Consider the following 27,710-nt stretch of genomic DNA (forward strand, 5'->3'; position numbering starts at 1 on the left):
TACTTGAGGAAGCTCAGCACGGCAGGCCGCGCCGGGGAGTCGCGCTGCGCCGGATCGATAGCCGGACCGACTTAAATAAACATGCGATATATCAGGCACCTCTGTAATGATGAAGGGATTCGTTCAGCACCTATTGGGCACACGTGTGATGTCACGGCACAGCCACACCTTAACCCCTACGCCCTCTGTTCATAGACAGCACTAAAGCGAGACCAAGAGTTACGTTTGGACTGTACCCTCCGCCAGGCCAGGAGGGGGTTATTAGGGGGCCTGTTCACAGACATTTACAAACAGGCTCGAGATTAAGCCGGTAATGACAGCCCTTACAGAAAGTGCATTTTATACCTATAATTAAAGCCATCGTCAAATCATTATTTACTAATTTCATCGATCAATGTCTGCGAGTAAAGAGCAGGGTAGTTCTTTGTTTGTTATATTTGGACCCAACTATATTTAACAACTGGGGGGGGGTAAGTCCTTAGAACTAGACATGCGGTTCTATGAATGTTAGCAACCCACCCCCCACACACACAAACATTAGCACACCCATTTAAGCCAATCCTTTAGTGAGCAGTAAATGTATGAATAAAACATTACGTCATTTTGTGCACCTGGAAGCGTTTTCAACCCATGTGAGACTCAGTGGTCTTTCAAGGATAACCGTTTTACATAAAGATTAAACTTTATTAGTCTATACATACATCTTTCATATAATAATTGTTATAATACTTGTAAGTCAAAAATAATAATTATAATATTTAAAAAACTAATCCAATAAACTACTCTGTATTTTATTTAAAAACATAAAATTGAATTTAACCTCTGGTTGTTTTTTTTCTGTTCATCTGTCAACAAAAATAAAAAAGATCACAGAAAAAAAGTTACAAAGTAGCTATTGACTATCGTACTGGAAGGGAACGTTTCCCAACAGCTCTCCTCAACAACAAACGAACAGTTAGAGGTATTGTTCAATACCCTTAATTTTCTATAGTAAATACTTTTACACACCAGAATAGGCTGGGGTGCAGGCCTAAGAGAGCAACAGTGGAATGTTCAGTTGTTATTGTTTCATCACCGGTCACGAAGGAGGGGCTTCCACAGGCAGACCAATCAGCAGACAGTACAAGATGTCCAAAGAGGGAGGAGCTGAAGCCGAATTAGCCCGGCGTGTGATCGCTTCAGATGATTTGTAGCTGTAAACAATAGGTTTGATCACTTTGAAAAATCCCGCATTATTCCTCAGCAATACTCCTTTTCTTCCCTTTAAAGAGGTAGGACACTGTTATACGTTGGCAGAGAGGATGTCACTCACATCCCCTGGCAGTCCTGGGGATTTAGTCATGCTCTCAGAATGACTGGAAATCCAGACCTTTGATATGCAGAAACTGAAATGTGGGAGAGATGCGGAGGTTTGGTCTGTTGTAAAAAGCACACGGCCATCGATGGCGACACTATCCAGCGTTGGGGCATCTATTTTTTTTCTTTTTACTCGGAGCAAGTGGACAGGGGAGGTAATCTGGCTGCTTTCCAGGTCAGAGGAACAAGCCCCCCCCCCCCTACCCCTCCGTCACAAGCCACCGGGCAACGCTATGGTCAAGATGATGCGTCAAAGCTGTAAGGAACAGAAGGAAAATATAAATACTCTATTTTACAAAGAGAGACAGATAAGGATGAGCAAGTAATTAACAAGAATTAAATAAAGAATGAGTTGGAGTCAGTCTATTTATTGTAAATTATTCAGATCCTCCTTTCATCCAGGAGGAGGGGCCTCCTGGGCCTATTCTATCTTCTGATTGGTCACTGAAGGCCCACCTTTGCTTTAACTCTAGTAGTGCTATATGTCTGTCATGGTGCTAGACATTTTTCATTGATGTGCGTGCTAACTCAGTCGTGCCCATTTCTAGGCTGTAGCAGCAAAGGGGAGGTGTGCATCTTCCCACCTTCGAGTCATTAAATACTAACACTCCCATTGGCTCAGAGCAGCCGGACCAGATTCAGGAGGAGAGTGGCGGACAGAGTGACCTCCGGCTCACTCTTCATAAGCCTGTTGTCATGTCTCGGTTATTACACGCCACGGAGAACAGACGGCATCCATCTCGCTCTCGCTTCCGCAGGGAAGGCGGTCCTTCACGCACATCAGGGGGTGTTTAAGGTTCATTGTCGTGTGCAGTTTTTCATTTCGCCGAGATCCCTACAATGTCTGTAATCACCACCTGTCTAACTGTTCCCGGTAACATAGCTCTCAATTAATAAATGCTACTAATTTGCATACAGAGCCATGTATATTTTAAGATTAATTGTACATGATAATTAACCCACAGTGAGATTTATGGTTTTCTGGTAAGTTTATTCTAGAAAAATTAGATGACTATACATCCATGATTCTGACTCCCATTTCATTGATTATTCCAATGAGAAATCTATTAAAATACAACAAAGCTCTGATATACTTGAAAAAATGCATGCCTGCACTGTCTTGTATTCTTTCCTCCACTCTGATTGCCTCACAATCTCTTTATTTAAAATCACAATGCAATCTGTTTTCTAATTATTTTTCTTGCTATATATCTGTTAACATCTATTTAATAGCTAATTGATATCTTATTTTTACATTTCTCCAAGAATACTTTACACAACAGCAGCTTTACTATTTTAAAATGAGACTTAAAAAAGATTAAGGAAATTTAGGAACACCATTTTAACCAAAAGTCAAATCAAATGTGGATATTAACATTAATGAGATATTTTAAATAAATCAGATATTCTCTATCACGCAGGCTTAGGCTACTCAGTTATATTATTTTGTAATAGTAATTTATTGATTTTTCCAGAAAGTTCTTACCTGTCCCAAAGTTTTACACTTCTACAGTTGGTGGTGCAACAGCCAGCAGATATCAGAGCTGCAGAATAAGACATCAAAACAAGCAAGTAAGACACTGTATGTATGTTTTGTAAGGGAAGTAGCAATTCACTTGGTTTATTAGGTAACCTGCTAGTCAGTGCAAACTACCTGGTCCTTCACCACCAATAATACCCTTTAAAATGGTGACCCATATTGATTTGCACACCCATGTACTAAAGAGTTAGAAGCTTAAGAGTACGTGTCTGTTGTGTGGAATTACAGTGGTACCTCGGTTCTCGAACTCACTAGAACTCGAATTTCTTGAAAGTCGAACAAACCAGTTTGACCTAGAACTCGATCTGAATATCAGAAGTCGAACGCTGACCTAATATAAATCGTACGCGCCAAGAAATGAGTCATACTACAATGCAATTCTTACTTGAATGCCTTCTTCACAGACTGGATGATTAACCAAATAAAGCAGCGCAACATTACAATAACTAACAATAAATAAACCACTAACTTACGTGTACTATTAGAGCATTTATGTCATTTATTTAAACTTTATTTTACCAGATAAATTAACTGAAAACCAGTTCTCACTGCTTTACGTGATATTCAGGAGAAATAGCAGATTACGCATCGGAACTGCCTGGGATACAAACGTCATGCGTGTAACGAAACTCTTCAGCCAATAAGGGCAAAGATGTGTCGTCACGGAGGCGGTTCCAGTTTGTGCAGCCAGGTGAGATGTCGCAATGCATCTAACCGTAATGCATTGCGTCATGATCAGAATGCGTTGCTTTAAGCCAGCGCTGTAAGCAAGTCGAACGCACCCAATGACCGGACTGGGGAAACAACCAGAAACAGCTGATCACATGGGGATCCCACACGAGGTTAACGAGGGGGCGTGGCACACGGAAGGAGCGGACGATCGGGGCAGGACAGTGGTAATGTTGGGATAAGATCTTCATGGCTTTTTGGAAGCCATTAAGAAAAAAATGCTCTAATTGTTTTATCATGTTCATTTTGTGTTTAAATGCTAAAAAAAAAAACATTTAGGTGTAATTTTGGGGGGCCGGGAACCAATTAATTGATTTTCCATTATTTCTTATGGGAAAAATACGATCAGGACTCCAACTTTTTAGGATTCGATCCGGAGTCCGGGACAGATTAAGTTCGAGAACCGAGGTACCACTGTATTTAATTTTAGTGAAAATGACATTAGAAATGCATTTTGCAAACATCACTCTGATAAAATTTAACGGGAAGGGTCTATTAATAAACATTTCACCAACACAAATTTGATTGCTCACCTTAAGGTGAGACGGAAGAGTTCGAAGTGTTCCTGAAAAGCAAAACCCGGAAGTACCGCCGAATAGCGCTAGTCCATTAAAGCAAGCATTTGGCAGCGAAGAGAATTCAGTGCAGACAGTTCAAATTGAAAAGATTTTACTCAGAAAATTACCCAGGTTATCACACTTGACGATCAGCCCTTCTCTGTTATAAATGTTATGAATATATAAGACGTTGTTGTATGCCAGAGTTTGTGTTTTATAACCAAAAAACATAATTAATTTATTAAAAAAAAAATTTGGTGGAGTGTGCCTTTAATCTTATTTAAGCCGAACACCCTAAAAACCGGTGTCAGTATCGATGTCAGTGTTTGAAATAATCGGCTACCGGTATAAATTTCCTTATCGGTGCATCGCTAATTAGGATGGCTAAGACCTTTTAAACGTGCCGATTGTTGCTACCAGTCATGGTGGTTCCTGCACCTCTGAAACAGCCGCCTTCCTGGGATTTTCACGCACCATAGTGTCTAGAGTTTACAGAGAACGGTGGGATGAGCAAAGAACATGCAGCCAGTGGCGTTTCTTCGACTGAAAACACGGCGTTAATGAGAGAGGTCAGCGGAACATGGCCAGATTTCTTAATAGGTCACAAGTGTAAAAATAACAGCTGAATACGACAAATTGCTTCACTGAATGAACAACTAATTTATCCTTGAAGCAGTTATGGAGGCAAACGTGACTGTTAATCAGTGCTATGGCTAGGTGAGCATAACAAAGCAAGTCCTGCCCAATACCATACAAATATTCACAGCGCTCATCACTTTTACATTCGTGCAACAGTTCTCCTGCAAAGACAAATTAATAATGTAATAGTTAATTCAAAAATAACAATAAAATACCTCGGCTAAAAGTTCAGCTTTTACAGTTAGTTCTTACATCCATGAATACTTTACAATGGCATTGCATTACAGACAGGAAACTTAGGTTTATAAATGGAGACCATTGCTGAGATAATCTGAATTTATAATATATTTATGATGCACTCCTGTGCAGAAGCAATTTAAACTTACATATTTATGCTGGGAGGATGTTAAATTTAGAGTAAGGTTGAGTTATCGAACGGAATGACATTCGCTACACCCACAACTTATATTTTTAATACCTTAAAAAGAACCGCATTTTATAGAGAAAAAAACATATCGATGTTGATCCCCAAAGCAATTAACTCCTCTGCTGCACTACTCTCCTGCTCCCAATACATACGATCGCACCAAAGTGCGGGTCACATGAGTTGACGGACTTCGACGCGCCCCCAAAAAGTACACCTAAATATGTTTTTTTTTTATCATTTAAACACAAAATGAACTGGATAAAACAAGAAGAGCATATACTGTACTAAACACATCTAAGCACATTTATCAAAACAGTAATTTGTAAAGTAAGAAAATAAATGTATCCAAACAATGTGTAAAGTTAAAAAAACAATGTGTCCTGGCCCGATCATCCGCTCCTTCCGTGTGCCACGCCCCCTCGTTAACCCCGTGTGGAATCCCCCTGTGATTAGCTGTTTGTGGTTGTTGTCATTAGCCCTCTGTATTTCGTCTGCGTTTCAAGTTTGTTTCCCCAGTCCGGTCACTGTATTGTCCGACTGCGTTTTGCCTTCTTTACCTGTAATTAAACCCCGTATTCCCCGATACCCTGACGTCTGCGCCTTTGTCTCCGTTCTGTCCCCGCTCTGCACGATAGTATTATTATAATTAAATGTATTAATTGTTTATTATTAATATTAAATTAATTAATAAGAAATCTTTATTTTAAAATGTATTTTATTATATAATAATTACTGTTACTGTCTATCATTGTCTAAATGTATTTTTACTGTCTAAATATATGTATTCAGCTAGTGTAAACATGCATGATGCTATCACAGCAAATGCCAGGCTGAGACTGAAGCGTTACCCTTTGTTTCCGCTGAGAGACTTGCCGCGTGACTCATTTCCCCGCGCATACAAGTTATATCCTAGGTTGGCGTTCACGGTTTGACTTCTGAGATTCAGATCAAGTTCTAGCTAAAAAAAAATCCGAACTGGTTGGTTCGACTTTTAAGAAATTCGAGTTCTAATAAATTCGAGAACTGAGGTGCCACTGTAGTACTTACTTTTGTATATATGAGTGTTTATTACTACTCTGTATGCAGAGTATACATAGTTACACACATATTATACTAAAGATAGAATTGCAGGTCAAGGATCAAAACTGTAATATCCTCCTGAGACCCCACCCATTCATTTATGTCCATTGTAGTGGACATTTTGTTTTTACATCTATCTTTTCACTGATGTAAGGAAATATATTTATTCCTGTTGTACACTAAATAGGAAATGCTGTGAAATTAAAAATAAAAATAAATTTGAAAAAATCTAAATTGTAAGATGTCTTATTTCCTCCAGACAAATAACCTACAATTGAAGGACAGTTTTCTCCTTGGGTCTCAGGAGGATATAAATACTTAAAGCATAACTGAAACAGAAATATCAGGATGGGTCACTGAAAACATTCCTGACTCAATACTTTCCTGAAAATGTACTTATCGATGATTACTACACTTACACCTTGAAAGCTGTGGGGCAATTATTTCATTGAATAACAACAATTACAAGCCCCCGTATTTTTGTACTGGATTACATAAACAATTTTTAGACCCAGCGTCAGATGAACCATATTATTCTGGTATAATTGTTTTTACACTGGTTACTTCATTGACTAAGTAATGCCGTAATTGACAGTGCAATCACCATTTATGTCTAACTGAAAAGACGTTCTTAATCAGAAGTTATAGACATTTGATGACATGCATCTAAAATATCCCATGGACAGCATCCCAAGGCTACATTTGCAATGAGACAGTTAGGACCCGGAGTCGTCTTCAGTCACCATGGCAACATTGTGTCTTGCATGTTTCAATCAATGGTTGACCAACACCAGTGACATCTACCGTACTTCTGTCTTCAGAGTCCTTTCATACTGACTTCATCATCATTTTTCCATTCTTGTTATCTGCCTGATAGACATCACCTTTTCTCATATTCTCAACTAGTATCTGTCAATTTGACACAAGCACCAAGACACAGGAGTGTGATAGAGCTAATATTATTTTGAAAACTGCTTTCCCTTAGTGGCAGCTTGGACAGGCTTCTTCTTCTTCTTCTTCTTCTTATCTCTCTCTCTCTCTCTCTCTCTCTCACACACACACACACACCCTCTCTTCCACACACAAACACAAGTGTACAGTACTAGGCGGCTTTAAGTCTGGGGTAATATAAACACGTCTTTTTAAATGTGATTGCATTGTCTGGATACTTAAGGGAAAGGGAGTGATGTCACGGAAGCTTAAAATAAAATGTAACATTAGTATCATTATCGAATGGCCAAGGCATCTAGATCCAGGGCCAATTTTAATATGCAAGTAAAAAAAAAATCGATGCTATTTTCTTTAATCAAATACCCCCCATTTCCATGAAACCTCAGAATAGTTTATTTAAAATGTTTGTGTGTGTGTGTGTGTGTGTGTGTGGGGGGGGGGGGGGGGGTGGTAAGGTATACAACACATTCTGTCCCCACAATGTGATACAAACCTGTTTTTTGACAATATGGGGACCATTTCTCACATCCCCACAAAGATCTGTGAATGCAATCAAAAAAGTAAAAATGCCAAAAGTCTCGCATTTTGTTTGTTTACTTGTGGTTAAGGTTAGGGCTGGGTAGGGGTTAAGGTCCTCATGTTGGGATTAGAGTTTTCCCCGTAGAAATGAATGGAGAGTTCCCATAAAGAAATTATTACAAGCCTGTGTGCGTGTGTGTGTGTGTGTGTGCGCATGTTATTGTGTGATGACTAGGGTAAAACTGCAAGCTTGCAAGTGTTAGTTCATTAAGACAGTGCAGAGGATGAACTGAAAAAAATATTTTGTAATTTAAAAAGCTACAATGTGCATGGGGGCAGGCATGTGTGTCCCTGGGGCGTTTTTACGGGGCGTCTGGTCTGCGGTGCCTTGGTCAGTTAGAGCTCTGGGGCGATTTTACGGGGGCGTCTGGTCTGCGGTGCCTTGGTCAGTCAGAGCTCTCCATCCATGCTGTGCTTCTCAGTCATTCTTGCGGGGTGTAAATTACACTCCAGAAAAGGTGATGGCATCGCACCTGCCTCAGATCCCTCCCCGTTACCCAGACGGACACCTGATGGCGCTCTTAACTGATATGGGGGCGGAGTGTGGCGTGGCAGGTTAGGACTCTCTGCTTCTGCTCAGAAGGTTGTTGGGTCAAATCCCAGTGTTGGTACAGAAATCTCACCGCTGGGCTTCCGAACAAGGTCCTTGTCCCAATTGCTTCTCAAAAATATATGTTGCTATACATAACAACTTCTGCTAAATACAGTACGTTAAATGTAAAAATGGAAGTACGTTAGTGATCTGTGAGGGAGTTTCTTACTAAGTAATGCTAATTTTGTTCATTATAGTTACATAGATTATAGCTAATATATATTAAGAATTACCAGGAATCTATGAACTACCATATAATTACACCCCACGATGAATACCCTACAATCCACCCACTGCAGGAGCAATTCTAGGAGCATAAGTGGGGTGTCATAATTCATACAGATGGGGGTCAACCTTATCATTAGCCAATGATATGTTTTGTATTAGTGAGTGACAGGGGAGGGAGCACTCCATGGGCCAATCAGCTTTCAGCTGGAACTAGTGCCCCTGTGGTCCCGCCTTTGTATGCACACCTGATTCACTGTGCTTCTTTACAAAGGAATATCTCTGTCACCCTTTCACACCATTAATAATAGTGAAAATTTAAGTGGTATGATATGCTTTTGCTCTGAATCATTACATGCTTTACAATTAAAGGTGAATGGTGTGAACCTCATTAATTGGTTTAATAACTGATTATTATAATGAACTATAAAAACTGAAAATAGCACATTGCAGGCGAGCTCAGCTTTACAGGCTATAATAAGGAAAAACACAGATTTCACAATGTGTTAAGTTTTATTCCTTTTTATTCATGTACTTATCAAAGCTTTAGTCATTGAAATCAATGCAGCTAAGATCATCTTAAGTCTACATCATCAATTATTCATCTGATTAAAAAATATTGCCAAGATACACTGGGAGCTGGCGTTTACTACACAGTGTGTTTTTCCAGTTGCTGTCCTGCCAGGGAACACACAAGGAGACCAACGGCACCATAAAAGGAGCCAAAACCTCGCGGCTACAGCCAGAACATGCAAGCCACAGTAGAGGGCTACACTGAGATTGTTACTGTCCACCTCAGTGTTTACGAGTGATGTATTTCACATGCTGATTCCTGCACCATCAAAGTGACCTTTAAACGCCACGTACAGAGCTGAAAGGCCATAACATGCCGTGTGGTTACGCTTTGATTAGCAGACTCTGATCTCATGGGGATTTCCATGCTCCAGGTTCTCTGATGGCAGAGCACCATCAGCCCCACACAGGCAGGGGTTACAGGCCATTACTCCAGCCAAAGCGCCCTGCAGCCAAACCTTCGCCTCTGTCTCTCCTCCTTCACACAAGCCCACATCCTGGCAGGTCTTACAAGTGATAATAACAGCCAAGGTGCCCCTCCATCCATCTCAGAGAGACAGGTGATCTTACTGGAGGAATAGCCCTAGAGCAGCACGCCCTTCCTGTCCAGACAGGAAGTGCAACACACACTTCCTGTCCGGATAGGAAGTGAATGTCACTCTTGGGCCATCCCTCACTGTGATGGACGTTAATGGCCAGGGAAGACAATTTAACTAGCCTGTCGAAATCTTCCCGCTCACAGCGCAGGCAGAGTCCTGTCTCTCGGAGTCTGACCATACATATTTCCAGCTGCCATGATGCATTGCTTATTTACACATTCAGCCGGGCTGCTTTAAGGTATATCTCTAAACACAGGATGGGGGCGTGCCTAACACATGTTAACGAGCTGCAGGTCGCCACACCTGGCTTGCCGCTGTGTGATGGCCTGCCCAGCTGGTGTCTCTCCACCCTGCCTAATAAGTAGAAGCACCCCAAGAGCAGAGGTGCTGCCAACATACAGCTGGCTAACTGCCAGGGGAAGATTTGTTTTTTCTGGGGCCCCAATCAAAAAGTCACTTGCCTCCCCCCCACAGTGTAATGACTGTTTGTGGCCAACAGGGGGCCTTAGACCTCAGGGGGCTCCACACACATGCATGGTAAACACTGCAGCTGCTAACCCACGACCCATGGCTGGCGCAGGGAGCGCAGATATAGAGGGATGAGGAATAGTGCGGGCCGGTGTCGAGGGTCTGAGGTTCGATCATCCTTCCTGGCAACCTGGCTCTCACCCCCCGACTAAGGAATGTAGGCTACAAGCTGGTATTACATGTGGATTACAGTGGAGTGGCCTATATTTCAAGCCATCGTACAAATGTCAGGATGGCAGAGTGAAGTGTTGGGGGGGGGGGGGATTCTCTCCCTGGCTAACACTGTAAGCCTCACGCATGTCATTTATGCTGAACGCATGAACTTGTTATAAATAGATTGTCACTGGTGTTGGACTGAGAGGAAAATCCCACAGTTTAACATCAGCGGAGAGGCTGCTTTATTCCCACCCCCTGAAAAGCGGTCAGGCGATGCCGGGTGGTTTGGGAAATAACATCGTACTATTTACGCAAAATTAACATTCTTCTTCTGAAAAAATCGAGTCAGTCTGCAAATATAAATGCATCAAAGGAGAGGAAAGAAAGCTGTGAGTCGGATTTTTCACCTAAAGAAAACACACAAATCTGTTCTTTTCTTCGCTCCAGACATAAAGGCAATAGTAGGAAAGGCTTTGGCCCCGACTAATAAGCGCTGCTTTGTAATAATAAACACATAAATAATATATACACACATAACAAAGACCTAAAGGAGAATTTCCTACAGGCCTCTGGACAGACCTCAGTCCCAGCATGCATCACTCCCAGCACCAAATCCAAAACTGATTAGTTTCTCTCCAAATATCTTCGGAATTGGGACCTCGGTGACCTGTGATCCCCAGGGCAAAATAAAAAACAATTAGAGGTTTTATTGCCATTTTCTGAGCTCCTCTGTACAGCTTTTGTTCCATTTATCCCAGTCCACGGGACAGAAATAGGAATTCCAGGAGGGGCCTCACTTACGAGGGACAGATGCCGGACAAAAGTGTGGGGGCGCCCAAAAAGAGGGCCTACAGAGCGGCGGGAGGCCGCAGAATCATCCGCAGACAGCGGGCCTTCGCAGCGGTGCCTTTCAAAGACCCAGATGCATGTTTTTCATCTAAATCTCGCAAACCTGCACACAGAATTGTAATTTAGCCAGGAACGGCACGGTGTGCTAATGCACTCAGCATGTATATACATCTGCTCTTGCAGAAGTGACTGCAACCCTCCTCAGACCACTGCACTTACAACACTTCCCGGGTACTCGTTTTTGCAAATTTGATGTTCAAATCCACCTGAAGTCGCTTCTTTACGAGAATTATAATTTCTGTGAAGTGTACTTTGTGTACTTTTCCCTAAACTGTGGCAAATATCAAATAAAAATACAAATATGGAATAGAGCTGCGCTTAAAGAGATGACCGGTTACAGAATGGGGCACATTAGCACAACCTTATACGGCAGTGCAGTCGCCACTGAGAGCAGTGACTTTTACGTATCTACTTCACATGTTTTTGCCAAATACTGACTTTATTCCAAAACTATCCTGATATCCAGTGTCTACCTGAAGCCAAGCATAAAAAAACAAAATTCAGGAGAAATTATGAAAACTATATACGGACATGTGATAGATCGACTACAGTAGAGGAACTGAGGATTACTTCACTTTTATCGTTTTTGGTTTATAATGAGAAAGGAACACAGTTCAGACCCAGTTCAAAATGAGTTAATGGGACTGATCTGCATATCTGTGGGTCACGCACACAAACCGGGTCCATATGACTCCTTCGTCCCCAAAGATGGGACCCTGATCCGGCCACCACAGTTGGCACGGCGCTTATGCTCTGCACGTTCCGCGGCCCTCTTTGAGGAGGCTGAAATCGCATCTCCATCTGACAAACGGGTTAAAAATAACCACAGGAAACCCTGTAGCCGGAACTGTGAAGGAGGGGTGAGGAATTCTTCGATCTCTCATCCCAGCATGAAGAAAGCGTTCGCTCCCCAGGGATGCTCTGTAGATCCTCCCTGTGAACCCATCCACAGAGATCCTCCCACTTCACCAGTTACACGCACTCACTGGCCTTTTACCATGCTACCACCGTGTACCTCCCTTTCTCCATCTGAATTAAAGTAGACATCGTACAATACGGATCTGACAGAGGTGGCTTTATATATTCTACCAAGATAAAAACAGAGTAATTTAAATTTTGAAAAAGCAGAATTTAAATTTCAAATTAAACTTTAGAAAGGGTCGGTCACATAGCCACGTAGGAAACTAATGGGTATGAACCCACAAAATTAATTTTAATGACCGATCAGGTAACTAAAAGTACAAGTCTGAACCTCCCTCTATGTTAGCTTCAGCTCAATGGTCAGTGAACCCCCCACCTCACCCTGCCAAGATCTAACCTTAACATTTAACCCCCCATCAACAATATCTATTCCAGATCGGCACAATTTACCAGGCAGGGGGGGGGGACTACGGGCCTGCAAGGGGGGAACAAAACAATGGAAACACATCATGAAAAGCAGACTTTAACTTTGAAGTAACTAAATCGCAATTACAAATGGAGCTACAAAGGTGAGTCGTATCAGGTTAATAGCCAGTTAGCAGCATGTGTGAGATGTAATAGAAGTGAGGGAGTCTTCGCTTTGATACATTTTCAAAACAATGTGTGGTAGCTAAAAGAGTAACAAAAAGGCTCAAATTGCAGGTGGATCGATCACAAAAACTGAAAAGTCATTTAATGTGTCAAGAGGAACGTCTCAGCTATCATGAGCATCAAGAGGAACGTCTCAGCTATCATGAGCAGGGGTGGGGAACCAGTTCCATGGAGGGCCGGTGTGGGTGTGGGTTTTTGGGATGGCCTCTCAATCACCCAATAATAAAACAGTGGTTCTCAACTCCAATCCTTGAGACCGACTGTTATTGGCTGATTGAGAGGCCATCCCAAAAACCCGCACCGGTCCTCCACGGATCAGGTTCCCCACCCCTGGTCAAGAGGAACATCTCAGCTATCATGAGCGTCAAGAGGAACATCTCAGCTATCATGAGCGTCAAGAGGAACATCTCAGCTATCATGAGCGCCAAGAGGAATGTCTGCTAATCACGGACAAACTGTATTACCAAAGAGAAACAGTCAAAATTCAGGGAGAGACAAACTCTGGCCAGGATACTGGCCTCCAAAATGACCAGAAAACTTGAATCAGCACCTCTGCGACCCAGTCTCAAGAAAAACCGTGGCTTCACAGATCCGGAATTACGGCGGGGCTGACGTTTGTAATCCTGGGGATATCCAGTGGGCAGAAACGCATAACCTGCAGTAAGGAGCATGAAATCGGGACCCCTGAGCAATGGGAGAAAGAGTGATATGGACCGAGTCACCTTTCTCCCCTTTCATGCATCTTTTTCACTATGAAAAGACAAAGGATGCTCGCGGTATCCAGTGCTGCTGCTGTGGGCAGCCCATCTCGTGGGAGTTATCAGCTCCAACGAATACTCCAAATGGCTAAAAAACAGCCAGGGCTTATGAGGCCACGTGACGGGACTAGATACATACTAATAAGCAAATTCCAGTTTCAAAATCGCCAGATCGAAACATCATTGAGCCGTTACGGTAAGCTCTGAAATGCAGAGCGGCAGATCGATGTCCGTCACCTTCAGCCTGTGAAGAACTTTTCTGGAAGAGTGGCCTAATATCCGTACTGCACACAATTCAGAACATGTATGATAACATTCTAAGAAGGTCTGTAGATGTTCTGCATGCAAAGGGTGGCCCTACACTTTATTCAGGCCTTGATATACTGTATAAATTGTTGTTTTCATTATATTGACCACCTCACGCATCTAAGTTAAACGTTGGTAACACTTCACATAAAGCAGCCATCATAACGCATTATAGATACTGTCATGACCTGCTCATTCGATCCTCGTGTGTGCCACGCCCACCTCGTTACCTCATGTTGATTCCCGATTGTCATCACCTGTTGCCTATTGTTTTCTGCCTACCCTGTGTATTTAGTCCGCGTCTGAGTCAGTATCCCTCAGTCCGGTCATTGACGTTATGTGCAGTTCTTCTTGTTTTGTCCTGTCTGCTCGAAATAAACCCCGTTTGCCTGAATCCCCGGCTCGGCTCGCTTACTTCCCCGCTCGCCCGCAAGCCGACGTAACAGATACTTCCATAATGCATTATAATGCATTTATAAAGTATTACTGTATAAACACGTCTATAACTATTCATAAAAAGGCATAACACATTATAGCCGTGTTTATAATGCATAATTAGTGATCTATGTCACTTTAAAACAACTGGAATAAATAATATTGGCAGTTTTTGATACATTACGAAGTGCTGTTTGTTTATTAATTGATTTGTTGTGATTTTTTGCAGTGTGGGCAAAAATTTAGCAGTATATGAATAAATGAGCAAAAAAAATATTTCTCTCGTGTTCAGTTTACAAAAAAAATCTCAATCATGCAAAATATGGCCTAGAAATCTCCTGCCTGCCATTTTGCAGTAGCAAGTATCAGGCTGAATATTACACAGTGTAGCTTGATGTCATGTGATTTAAACTGAGTTACACACGTACCTGCAGGAAACCTCACTTTGCTGTTCAATTATTAGCAGTTCAAACAGGAAACAGATGAAGGCAAGGTCCCCTTGTCTTTAAAAGAACACATCACTAATGTTTTTTGTCAGTTTCAAACAGGCCGACTCCACAGTCCATTTACCTTCCCTGGCACCTTGAACCGAATAAAAAATCACGCCATTTTCAACAAAGGAATAAAAAAGACGCAACTTATTTCAATAACTTAAGATGCCCTTTTCATGAAGCGCGCTTTCATCAAAAATTTATTTTTTAAATTGTTTTCTACTATATTTTCCCGTTTGTTGCCATTCGTCATATTTTCTCGGAGGTAAGAACCTGGCATTCTGCGTAAGCACAGTGAGAGAGGGGGCATGGGCACCACTGGGGATGCTGCTCCCCGTCACAATCGGCATGTCAAACGCCGCAGCACGCCAGACTCAATACGTGCTGCAGGGCGGCGCTCTTCGCCTGCTCCCCACCACCTGCGGCTCGGCTTGTAAGCAGCATTCAGGAAGTACGACATTTCCTCATTATGGAGACTGCAGGAATATGGCATAACGGTACGCCAGTGCCGTTCCAGGTATCTTGCCGACCGTCAATCGCTCCTGTCCACGCAGGAACAATTGGAATTGGAAGGAGCTGTCTCACACAACATACACCTCATGAAATAATACATACTTTGGAGCTGCATTTTATTAATAACCCCATTGGGTAGTTTGCTGGTCAAAACGTTATAGCACTGAGAATAGAACTGTTACTGTTAAGTATGCAAAACAGTCTATCCATCAGCCCATCCATCCATATTTTAGATAATAATAACAACAACAACAATAATAATAACAATAATATTAATAATGATAATAATAATAATTCCACCTTCCAATCTGTTTATCCAGGCACAAAGCAGGATTTCTTGCTTAGCCGGATAACTTGTCGGATTTAAGGTAGTCTGCACAAATGTAAGCAATCAAAGAATAAGTCCGTTTAAACTGGGGTACCTTAAATCCGACAAGTTATCCGGCTTATTATCTCTGCTTAGCAAGAAATCCGTCGTAGTTATACAGGCTGCTGGACAAGGTCATGGGTATATAATAATAATAATTATAATAATAATAATCCATCCATTTTCTGAAACCGCTTGTCCTATTCAGGGTCGTGGGGGTCCGGAGCCCATCCCAGAGGCTACAGACACAAGGCAGGGAATAATCCAGGGTGGGGCACCAACCGAACGCAGATAATAATAATAATAATAATTATTATTATTATTATTATTATTATTATTATAGTTAGTAGTAGTACAACTAGTAGCTACCACCACATGACAGAGACTTCTACAGATGTACTCATAGATTCATTATGTCAATAGAACAGCAGCCCTAAGACAGCAGCGACAGCAAAGCGTTTGTGTCTGGGCCGCCTCAGGTCGGCCCTCTCAGAGCGTCCCTCTCCGCGGTGAGGGAAGCCATACGCCACCACCCACGTCACGCATGACCTGGACAGGCAGCCGAGCCCCAGCACACGCACACTCTCTGTCTGCTGACTGCTCCATTCTGGCCACGCCCCTAAAAGCAAACAGTCCAATCGGATCCATTAGCACATTTCTTAGGTATCCTATCATGGCACTATTTACAACCACACAGACGCGAAGCAAGACACCGAAAGGAGGTTTTGTGGAATGAAAGGAATAATTTTTCGGCTTGGCAATTTAAATGGGCAAAAACAAGATCACAAAAACAGCTACAAGAATAGCAGGCACTTAATTTGGCCATGGCTGCAATCTTTCCAAATTCCTCCCAGCAGAGGACTGAGCTCGGCCCGCAGGTTTTCAGTAGGAGACGTTCCAGGGCAGCTAATTCTTAGGTCACGCCTTATTCTAATGAGGCAGATGGGGTGTTCAATAAAAATGACATTAAACTGGGCCAGAATTCACTGAAAAATATCCCACGGATCGCCGGGTTAATGTTGCCCTGCGATGTGCGTTGCACGAGATCAACAGGGACGGTGATCGGGAGATGTCTTCAGCATCCTCTCCGATGAGAGCTGAACGTGCGTGTTTGTTTGGCATGGGGTCAGCCGGCTCTGCGTCCCCGGTTCCAGTGGTGCGGGGGCATCCACACACCCCCTGCCAGGCCCTCCTCTCTCTCCCCATTCCACCTCTAAGTCACCTCCTGGGCTGCCAGGCTCTGATGCATCAGCACTTATCTCTGCACGGCTCTGCTCCCCCTGCCCCGGCCTTCTCTGCACAGTCACGCTGAGGTCAGAGAGCCCCCAGTGCCCACGCCAAGCACCAGGGCGGGGCGGGAGGGCAGAGGTCGGGCTCAGAAGCTCCCTTCCCACATCCAGCAGACTGTGGCTCAGTCTTAAACACAGATCCGCGGGGCAGCAATAGAACAGCGGGGCCTCGATCTCGCAGAAGAATGTGAGCAGAGAGTGGCTTGAAAAGATTAGCTCAGCTCAGGGAAAGAGTATGTCACTTCCCAAGAGGCCACGCAGGAGCGTAAGCCAGGCCTACGGCTGGGCGTTCACACCTAAACACACGCCACAGTGAAAATTACCGCCACACCTTCGTACCGGCGTGAAATCAGCGAGCTATGTAACTCTTAACATACACTTAAAGTGAAATATTGAACGTCGGTAAAAGTGGAAAGGGTTTATTTTAGACATTCGGGGCTTTATTGTTTTAAAAATGAAAAAGGAGCACATATTGCCTCGGTGCAGAAGTTTGATAAATAAGACGATGGCTGTTTCTTTATTGATCCGCTTGCTGGCTTTTCTGCGGCACCAACTTCTCTGGTTCCCGGTACGGACCGGCCAGGCCGTCTTATTCCTCACTGTCACATTTTCTGCATGATCACAGAAAAGCACGAAAACTCGATATGGGCTGCAGGAAAGCCTTTTCAGTTATGACAACTTGTAGGACAATGGTCAATTCTGCAGAAGGAACAAAAACTTAAGGCACATAGATCAGAGGCTCTAGGGACTTTTGATATCAGACAACAGATGACGGGAAGTCAGAGGTCATATTTGAGGACTGTCAATGCGCACTTTCTTAAAACATCACCCAAGATTTCATCCATACTTTCCATCATTTTCACCTTGTAATCATGTCAGCCGAGAAAACAAAATCTACTTTTTTCTGCACCTTTTTCAAAGAGGAATGTTTTTCAGCCTGACAGCAGGACAATATGAAAAACCATCATCGCTCTATTTGTGAGTCTCTGCACTTTGGTGATCCTGAACACGTAATCATTTCTTGTTGTGTCCTTTTGTTGTATTTTGGATTTTCCCAACATAAACAGGTTGTTCACATATTTGAAATCATCCAATTGATGCTGCCATTTAAGACTCATTTTACAAAACATTTAGAAGTATTATATACAATATATAGATTGAGAGATCTGGTCTTATATTGATATAACTTATCTCTGGGTCCAAGATTTATGCTTCTAAATGTTTATTTAATTTTTTATTTATCTCGAAACCACATATCCAGTGGCCTGTACTACGAAGCGGGGTTACTGGCTTATCGGGGTAACTTGTCGGATTTAAGGTAGTCTGAGCAAAATGTAAGCGAAGGAATATTAAGTTCATTTAAACTGTGGTACCTTAAATCCGACAATTTACCGCGATAAGCCAGTAACCCCGCTTCGTAGTACAGGCCACCGGTCAAGGTCATTGGATATGGCAGTATCTGTTGTATTATCCTGTAACATGTATAATAATTAGCAATAGCAACAACAACAAGAAAACAACACCAATGGAAATAATATTAACAATAACAACAACAACAATCATCATCAAGCATATTATTATTATTATTATTATTATTATTATTATTATTATTATTATTATTATTATTATTATTATTATTATTATTATTATTATTATTATTATTATTATTATTAGGTGGCACGGTGGTGCAGTGGTTAGTGCTACTGCCTCACAGCAAGAAGATCCCGGGTTCGGTTCCAGGCCCTTTCTGTGTGGAGTTCACACGCTCTCTCCATGCTCACGTGGGTTCCTGCCGGGGGCTCCAGTTTCCTCCCACGGTCCAAAAACATGCAGTATAGGTTGATTGGTGGTTCTAAATAGGCCCTGTGTGTGTGCACCCTGTGATGTGTTGGCGACTGCGCAGGGTTGGTTCCTGCCTGCGCCCATTCTTCCCAGGATTGGCTCCGTGACCCCAGTTGGGATTAAGCGGTTTCAGAAAATGGATGGATTATTATTATTACAAAGACAATACTGTGAGCCTGAAAGCTTGTCTTGTCAGCTGATTAAAACAGGACCACAAAAATGAGTTCCTAAAAAGCAGTAACAGACATTGTGGGATGACACAGAAACTGAGGACTTACTGATGTCTCCCAAAGCTAGCCTGGAATGCGGGACCTGAACCGCAGTGTCGCTGAAAGGAGAAGGCCGCACGCCTTGCTCTACTGTTTAAATTTAGTGTGCTGGTTTTATGGCGCGCCTCAGAAATCAGTCCAAAGATGACGGCTGGCCTGATTAAAAACAAATTACTTCCAAAGAGACCGCTGTTGTCTGCAGCCTCGGATGGTGACGTGATGGTTATCCATCCTCATTTCATAACTGCCAGTGAGGCCTCCTTCCAAAAACTCGCACAACACGACCATGATACACCCGTCTGCTCTTCCTCTTTGTTCCCGTTAGCTGATTGGCTACGAAGCCCAGGGCAGCACTAATGGAGCGGAAACCAAAAACCTGTGGCTAATGCATGTGCGGCTGCAAGCTACACATTTCCCAGGATTAGTACTCCCTGCATTTGCAGTATTACATTACCTAGAGAACTCCATAAAGACACAGAAGTAGCCCAATATGAAACAGGGTGCAGGTGATCTAGGTGCTGAACCAGAGTTGCTTCAGTATTCATCAATATAAAAGGACTTTGACCAGAAAAGCAGTGAGTCTTTGCAGTTAGAAAACACTTCCATATGCTAACATAATAACCATCTAGTCCAGTGGTTCTCAGTGCTGTTCCTGGTGCCCCTCCCCCCCTCGCCAAAATGTTTTCATTCCAACCCTACCTTAATCAGGCTTATATGGTCCTTAATAGGCAAATAATGAATGTCGCAGGTTGAAAGGTTGGAATGAAAACATTCTGGCAGTGGAGGCGCCAGGAACAGGATTGATAACTACTGATCTGGTTCAAGGTGTACCTTGCCTCCTGGGATAGGGTCTGACCTCCTTGGGTATGTCTGCACTGGATAAGCAGTGGCAGATGGATGGATGGATGGATGGATAACATTTTGCTTACAAGAAGTAATGTTGATCAGGAGACCCACAGACAGTCCATGTTTTTGCTCCTTCACAGCTCCTGGAGCAAAAATGTGGACCGGCTATGGGTCCCTGAGGACCGGAATAGGAAACACTGCCCTGGGCAATAGGGTTGACATTAACAGAACCCTGAAACATGAATCTGCTGGTCGTCTAACAGATCAACATGAGAAGCTAAGTGAGTACAGCCTTCCAGGCTAAAGGCTGCTTTGCTCCACTCACCAAGTGCACCAGTGTGATCGGCATACACCGCCAGCCACACACCTATATCCCAAAACAACAAATCAATGGATACTTCCGCGGTGTAAAAGCAACAAAAAGTGTTTTCATAATCATTCAATACAACACAAAATGAGTGCGCAGAACCTTAAAAAAAAAACACTAAACGAGGACCAGAGATCTCAGCGCCAATTCCTTCTAAATCAAAATCTGATCGATAAGTCGGCATAGCTATAAAGAGAGTTTGAGGAGAAGGTCACAAGAAAATACTGCAAGATGACAGCTGACGTGACACTGGTCACAAGATCTCACAAAAAAACAATAACATTACAGCCGACAACTCAAGTTGCTGTATTTATTAACTTCTGTCGCAGGTCCCCGATCTCCACATCCAAACAAGGCAGCCTAAACAGCCCAGAAATTAACCACTAAAGCACAAGAATTAAATGTATAAATAACATGCTAAATTGGGCTCTATTATTATCCTGTAGTTGATCATGAACATAACAGGCAGCATGCATCGTTTTCACTCATTTCATAGGCAGGATGACACAGGGAATCTCATCATAAACAATAGGGAAGCAGGGCTATATTTAGAGAGCAAATCAAAGCAGAGGATTTCTCAAGGTCACGGCTGAGCTGTGGCAGGGATACAGCGCTGCGGTACAACAGCCCACCCAGAGGCCACCTGTACGGCCTCGTACCGCCGTGCCAGCCTGGCCCACCGCGCTCAGTGGGGGCACGCGTGACCCCGGAGAGTTAGACCTCCACAGGGCCACTCCCACAGACCTTCAGAGCGCGATTACGTCATCCCCGGCACAGCAGAAGCGGATGCCACGTCTGGGCAGCAGATCCACACAGTGCTCTGGTTTCACTCTCCCTCCCCTCCCTCTGCTGTAACAATAAGCCCGTGATAAATTCTGTCCCAGCTGGGAACGCGGCGTTGCTCGGAATTTCTGTCTGGGCGATTATATACCTTCGGGAAAGGTCACGTGATCTGACACGGCGATCACAATTCATAAACCGAGGGAATGACAATGTGGCAAATCCTACAATGGCTGCGGAGTCGTCTGCCCGTGGCGGCTCACAAAGGGTCCTTCTGATAGAAACGATCACACCTCTGATTCTGCTGCTTCCCAGCATCCTCCAGCAGCAGAATGGCCACACACAGAGTCACACAGCAGTTAAAAAGCTCCTCTTAAATGCACCTCCTTCAAGTGACATCCTCTTCAGTGAATTAAGTCCATAAATAAAATACATATTTTAAGACCCTGAACTATTCCCCGCCGCTACAGGCTCGTCGGAAAACAGCTTTAGCCCAAGAGCCCCAGCCAGCTTAAATTCTTTCAAAGCAAGATATTACAGCACATGTGCTGCTCAGAATGCAAGCATGAAGAAGCAGTTCAGAAATACCTCACACTGCTTACCGCTCTTAAGGTGTTTGTAAGAAAACATAAGATCTGGGGTCTTATTTTAAGTTACTGTTGAATTATACAGACCATGGAGATCATATAAAATCAGAAAGAACTACACATTTCCAAAAAAAAACCTAAGTAATTCCTTCAAAATCTCTTCTGGGATAAGCCATCATTGACAGGCTTCCAAAGGAGTATAGTATAGCACATCACCAAAGGAGTATAGTATAGCACATCACCAAAGGAGTATAGTATAGCACATCATCGCAAAGCTTCAAATCCACAGAAAAGTATCATCCCTGACTTTGACACAGAGCAGAGATACACATCGTACCTCTTTGTAAAACAGGAGTATTCTACATGTCTATTCAGTGTTTACCGTTTCCGAAGTTTTTAACTTAATCTTTGCCGGTAACTGTAGTAACCAGAGATAACTTAAGGGATAAGATAGCGGAATACCATAAGCATCACAGAGTCACCAAACCCTACAACAGCGTTAAGTGGTTAGCTCAGTATTCTTATACTATTGCTCCTTGTTTTAAAAATGATTCTTAAAATTCAGGAGAAATCTCAACCACCTACATTTATATTGTGTTTTTACAGGTTACCAGCTATGCTCTCTTGCCCTCTCCCCCCAATCCAGTCCACATTTTTGTTCCGTTCTACCATCTACACACCTGATTTTAATTTTCAACTAAGTATGTAGTCCTTTATTAGCTTTATTGCTGGAACGAAAATGTGGAGCGGAACAGCGATGGGGCTGAAGACCTGAGTGATACTCCCTGACCCTGGGGTATGAATAGATGTGTCATGGTCAGTGTCTGTTCTGTGCATCTTGTTACTCTAGCAGACCCAGCCTGTGATCTGTAAACAAGATACCCATATATTTCTTTTCTGCTAAGTAAGGCAAACGGTTCGCTCCAGGAATATATCCCGCAGCTTTACTCAGGTAGGCAACTCAGCACATTTGTGTCTCCTGAAAATCATTACCAGCCACCATGGGGTACATAAAAACACAAGCCTGGCAAATACTTTGATATTTTCATTCAAGCACCTTCAACTAATGGTTCCACCTAGGGTGACCACCTAATCCATGTCAGGAGAGACACTACGAGGTACGACGGGGTTTGTAAACTACCATTTCAACTACATCAGGATTTCACTTAAGCGCTGAGATGTGGCTGTGTGCTGATTGGTCAGTCTCCTATAATCATTCACGTGTCGCTCATGTTAATGGGAAACAGCTGGGTGAGTCTCTCAACCAAGGAAACAAAACAGTGAAAGTACAAGACGAACCAAACAATTTAGCTGAGCACAGGAGCCTTACAGTGTTAAAGTAGTTTGTAAAACCTGAAAGTGCTCATAGTGCCCCTCCTGACATGGAATAGGTGGTCATCCTGTCTCCACCAGAGATCATTGCAAGCCACTTCAGAGATGGAGACATTGACCTACACAATAATTCGACTTGAAAGTCAGGTTAACCTTAGATACATGGCCTTGAGGAAAATCTCTAAAAGTACATCGCGACTCACAAGCACAGTAAAAACAGACAGAAGTAAATCATACTCCAGACCAATTAGAGCAATTAAGAAATCCACACAAAACATTTCTCCAACAATTAATTCCAAATAATGGACTTTAATGGCATGGCAACACGACCTTAACATCACAGCAGCGTCCAATAAACTTTATAAAACTGCACACAATTTAAAATGCTTGTTGAATGAAAGCAGATGAATCAATACTGTACTTGTGCTGCTGAATATGAGCTAACGATAACAGGGCAATGCTACGCTGTACCTGTGCCTAAGAGTGAGCATGTGGCCATGTGTGTGTCCATACAGAAAGTGGGAAGTTTACGGTACATTACGACGCCGCTCCTAGCGCCAGGCCACCTCACCGTTCATGCCGTTGTAGATGCTCCTGTGGTGGGGTGACAGCTCATCTCCGGCCGGCCTCCTCGCCGCCATCTCCCTGCCCGGGCTACCGAACTTCACGTGCTCCGGACTGCTGGCGTACTGCAGCCTGAGCGACTCCTGGCTGCCCCCGCCCAAGCGGGCCTTGTGCAGCAGCTCCGCGGCACCGCCCAGGGCTTGCTTGGGCTCGGGGCTGCCGCACCTGCTGCCGATGCTGCCCCTGTGCTTGTGGAACTGCTCCGGGCTCCCCGGCGCCGAGCCGAGAAGGTGCTTTGGTGATAGCGTCTCTGTGCTGTGCTTGGGGTGCTGCTCCGGGCTCCTGCGGCCCAGGACCAGGCTGTGCTTCTCGGGACTAAGTCCCCGCAGGGACTTGTGGTCTGGGCTGGAGATGGAGCCGCCACGTGGCCTGGAGGGCTGGGGAAAGGTCAGAGGGTAATCGAGACTGGTGCTCCTGTGCCTGCCAGGATGCTCTGGGATAACCCCCTCCCCCAATCCCCCTCCCAGGTCCTTGGCCTTCTGAATATGCTCGATACTGCCTCCCACAGGAGCAATCAGGAGCTGCTGCTTGTGATGCACATGATCAGGGCTGTCGGTGCTGCCCCCGCTGGAGGTGCTGCTGCCGTCGCCCACGTCCCGCAACAGCCCCACCCCAGGGACGCTCAGACTGCTCTGGCTGTCGATGGAGTTGCGGCAGCCCGCCGTTCCCGAGCCGACCCCCCCGACACCCACTGGCCCCTTCTCCTCGTCCAGCATGAGGCAAAGCTCCTTTAGCTCCAAATTCTCCCTGATCACTTCCTCCTGGCGCATTTCCAGCTCCTTCAGCTTCTGCAGGTAGAGGGTCACCTCCTTGCGCATGATGCTGGCACTGTAGCGCCCGAGCCGCTGCCACTCCCGCGACACCCGCTTCCCCTTCTGCCGGTCGTCGTCCAGGAAGCAGCACAGGTCACGCAACTCCTGGTTGTCCTCCTGCAGCTTCTGGTTCACGTCCTGCACGTAACGAGACAAGATGGCGACATGATTAAATGATCCAAGTAGAGCTTGTGCCACCCATTTCAACCGGCTCCTTTGCAGAAAAGTACATTCCATCACACCCCTTCATATACGGGACTTATTCACAGTCATCCTCTGTGACCTTCTGTCTCTTGTCAGCTGATTGGGTGGAATTATTGTTCTTTCGTGTCAGAGATTCTTATTGGTTAATCACAGTCTGGCTATTTACATTAATGAACAAACATTTTAGAACATAAACCATTCAAATCACCCCCACAATGGAACAACATCAAGCCTTATTCATAGCCTCCTCATTAGTCCTGTTATGTAATACATAATGTAACTTGGCACAGAAGCTAGTGCCCAATAAGCATTTATATATTTCTATTCCGAGCCTTAGCATTTGAAAATGTTACGTAATGCATTGGTCTTTTTGCTAGGTAAAGAACGTGCACAACCTAAACTCCAACAGCACGCATTTCTAGCACTAACTCGTGGGTTTCAGTCTAGCATATTATACTACGATTCTTGGCATGATTATAAGATCCAATACATATAGTATTGAACTTCAGAGGTAAAGCCGATCACAGTATTCAAAAACTGCCCAACAGACAACAGGTGCTCTTCTAGCGTAGGCTGAGCCAAGTTCTTGGCAGTAGCTGACGGTAATGCAGCAAATGTTCAGTACAGCATATATTAGTGTCCATAGTTCTGATATGCGCTTCCGTGCCCTTTTCATTTTGACAGGCATCACAGCTTTTCTTTACAAGTAAGCAACCACGCAACACCCATCGCGATCTGTAAAATCTCGACCAAATCCATATATTTGCTTTGTTGACACGTTTCACTTAAATTACTTGTAAATTTTAATAACATTTGGAAAGTGTAGGTTTTCCCCTATTACCTGCTGATGAACAAATAAATCTATCTTTAGTGTATTGCGATTCATTACTTGGTCTTGCTGTGTGGATCCCCTAATGATGCTTCTGTATGGTGGCTCACCTTCAGTCCTCTGATCTCATTAAGGTGCAACTGGAGACTGCGGTTGACCTCCCGAATCAGGTTTCCGTGGTCCAGTATGATGCTCATCTTCTCGGCTTCCGCCCTTCGCAAACGCCGCACCAAGTCCTCTTTGCTCCACTTCAGCAGATCCTCGTCCGACAGCTTGGAGATGTCTTCCGCCGGACTTTCTGCACTGTTAGACATCGCTTGCTGTGGCGGAGCTTGTGCTTGTGTGGGTTTCTCCATCAGCACAATTGCAATGCCGATAAAAAAAAAAGCAAACGATGTTTAAGCGAAGGCTGTCAACCTCTACTCTTGCTCAACGTAAGTCGTTTTACGACGGCGAAACTGTGCAATTCATACGTGTGGCATGGTCTCTCCGCAACCCATCTTTGCTCCTGTTCAACGGGGATAAAATAGCACGCAAAACGCAACGGCGTATTTAGATAAAATGATGAGATTTCCTGACTGAGATTGTCTCCTCTATAGATGACATTATAAATAGTCCTTGGGAAGTTCGCCGTTCAGGAGGACTTGTGCATGCCCCGCCTAGAGAAGAGCGCGTCCCTGGTTAGAGGGATGCTGCCGTGCATGGCTCCCGCCCCGCGCGCTGCCGCTCCTCTTCGCCGGTGCATTGAGGTGGGTGCAGCCCTGGCTGTGATGACATGGGCAGGGAGACGGCGTGACGGCAGCCGAGTAGCCAGTAGACTGCTACATGGTACAGAGCTCCCCCTCTCTCCTCTCTCTCTTCCCTCTCTCTCTCTCTCTCCTTTGACAGAGCACTCCAAATACGTTAGTGCTGGGAAATAAAAATTAGGATAGGTTGGTGTCCAGCGCCATCTACAGAATACAAGACACATTTTCCTCAACCGCTAATAAACATTGCATATTATTTTTTGCGGTGTAATTAACTTTCTCACCAGGCGCTTATACTGTGTCATGGATAACTATTATCTGTACCAACCTACAACCTACCTAACAAAAAAACTGAAGTTAAATTGGGATGCCAGAAATAACAGGTCAGGATGCTCTATGTATCAAGAGCTCCACAAGAATTAAGTCAGGCGAGTGTTTATGTAAAATAGAAAAATGAACCTTGACTTTCAGTGATTAGAATCCATTAGCACTTAATTTTGGATTTTTTTCAGTTAATTTTGTTTTATCATTGATTAACTATGTTGTGTGTTATTATTTTGTTCAGTATAATTGTTTTAAATATTATACAAATGAATATATATCTTATACTACACTTTACCAACAGTATAGAACACAGGTGTCAAACTCCAGTCCTGGAGGGCCGGAGACCTCCATATTTTTGGGTTTCCCCTCATTTAACACACCTGATTCAGGTCCTTGCATCTCCCTGTACTAATTACCACACAGCTCTTGAGCTGAATTATTTGTGGTGGAACAGGGAAAGAACTAAGCTACACAGGGCTCTGGTCCCCCAGGACTGGAGTTTGACAACCCTGGTGCAGAGCATTTCAGGTCCAGAGAGTACAAATCCAGACCAAGGTTTTGTTTCTCCCAACTAGCTGAGTACTCTGTGACTGTGACTCTTTATGCTCAATTGATTGGTAGAAACAAAATCTTGGTCTGGATTTGTAGTTTCTGGAACCAAAATGCCCAACACTAAATAAACAGTTAGTTTTAATTTGGAAACGGGAAGATGGGAACCCGCCAAACTTGGCACAAGTCAAACCTGGTGAATTTAAGGGTTACGATTTGGGTTAGCAAGGTTAAGGAAGCTATTTGAATTGGGCAGGGGATAGAGTTGGCATTATGTTTCAGATTAAATTTGCCATTGGGGTTAAGGTTAGTGTTGGCATTATGGATATGTGCAGGATTCACATGATGTTTCAAGCTAAGTTTTGGATTAGATTTGCTATTACAGTTATAGCTAGGGTTAGGCTTGCCAGTGCTGATGCAAATGGGGT

The 27,710-nt window shown here is 43.7% G+C and overlaps 1 protein-coding gene across 1 annotated transcript; it reads right to left on the reverse strand.

Annotated features, from left to right (window-relative positions):
* Positions 1–670: 670 nt before the first annotated feature.
* Positions 671–26,718, reverse strand: LOC111850837 (uncharacterized). The gene is made up of 4 exons (XM_023825145.2): positions 25,774–26,718; positions 23,766–24,768; positions 2,843–2,900; positions 671–1,612 (listed from the first exon to the last, which is right to left on the reverse strand). Exons 1-4 carry the CDS (start codon positions 26,017–26,019, stop codon positions 1,594–1,596), a joined length of 1,326 nt encoding a protein of 441 aa, XP_023680913.1. The 5' UTR covers positions 26,020–26,718; the 3' UTR covers positions 671–1,593.
* Between the last annotated feature and the right edge of the window lie 992 nt (positions 26,719–27,710).

The sequence above is a fragment of the Paramormyrops kingsleyae genome, chromosome 20, assembly GCF_048594095.1.
Source record: "Paramormyrops kingsleyae isolate MSU_618 chromosome 20, PKINGS_0.4, whole genome shotgun sequence".
Lineage (NCBI taxonomy): Eukaryota > Metazoa > Chordata > Actinopteri > Osteoglossiformes > Mormyridae > Paramormyrops > Paramormyrops kingsleyae.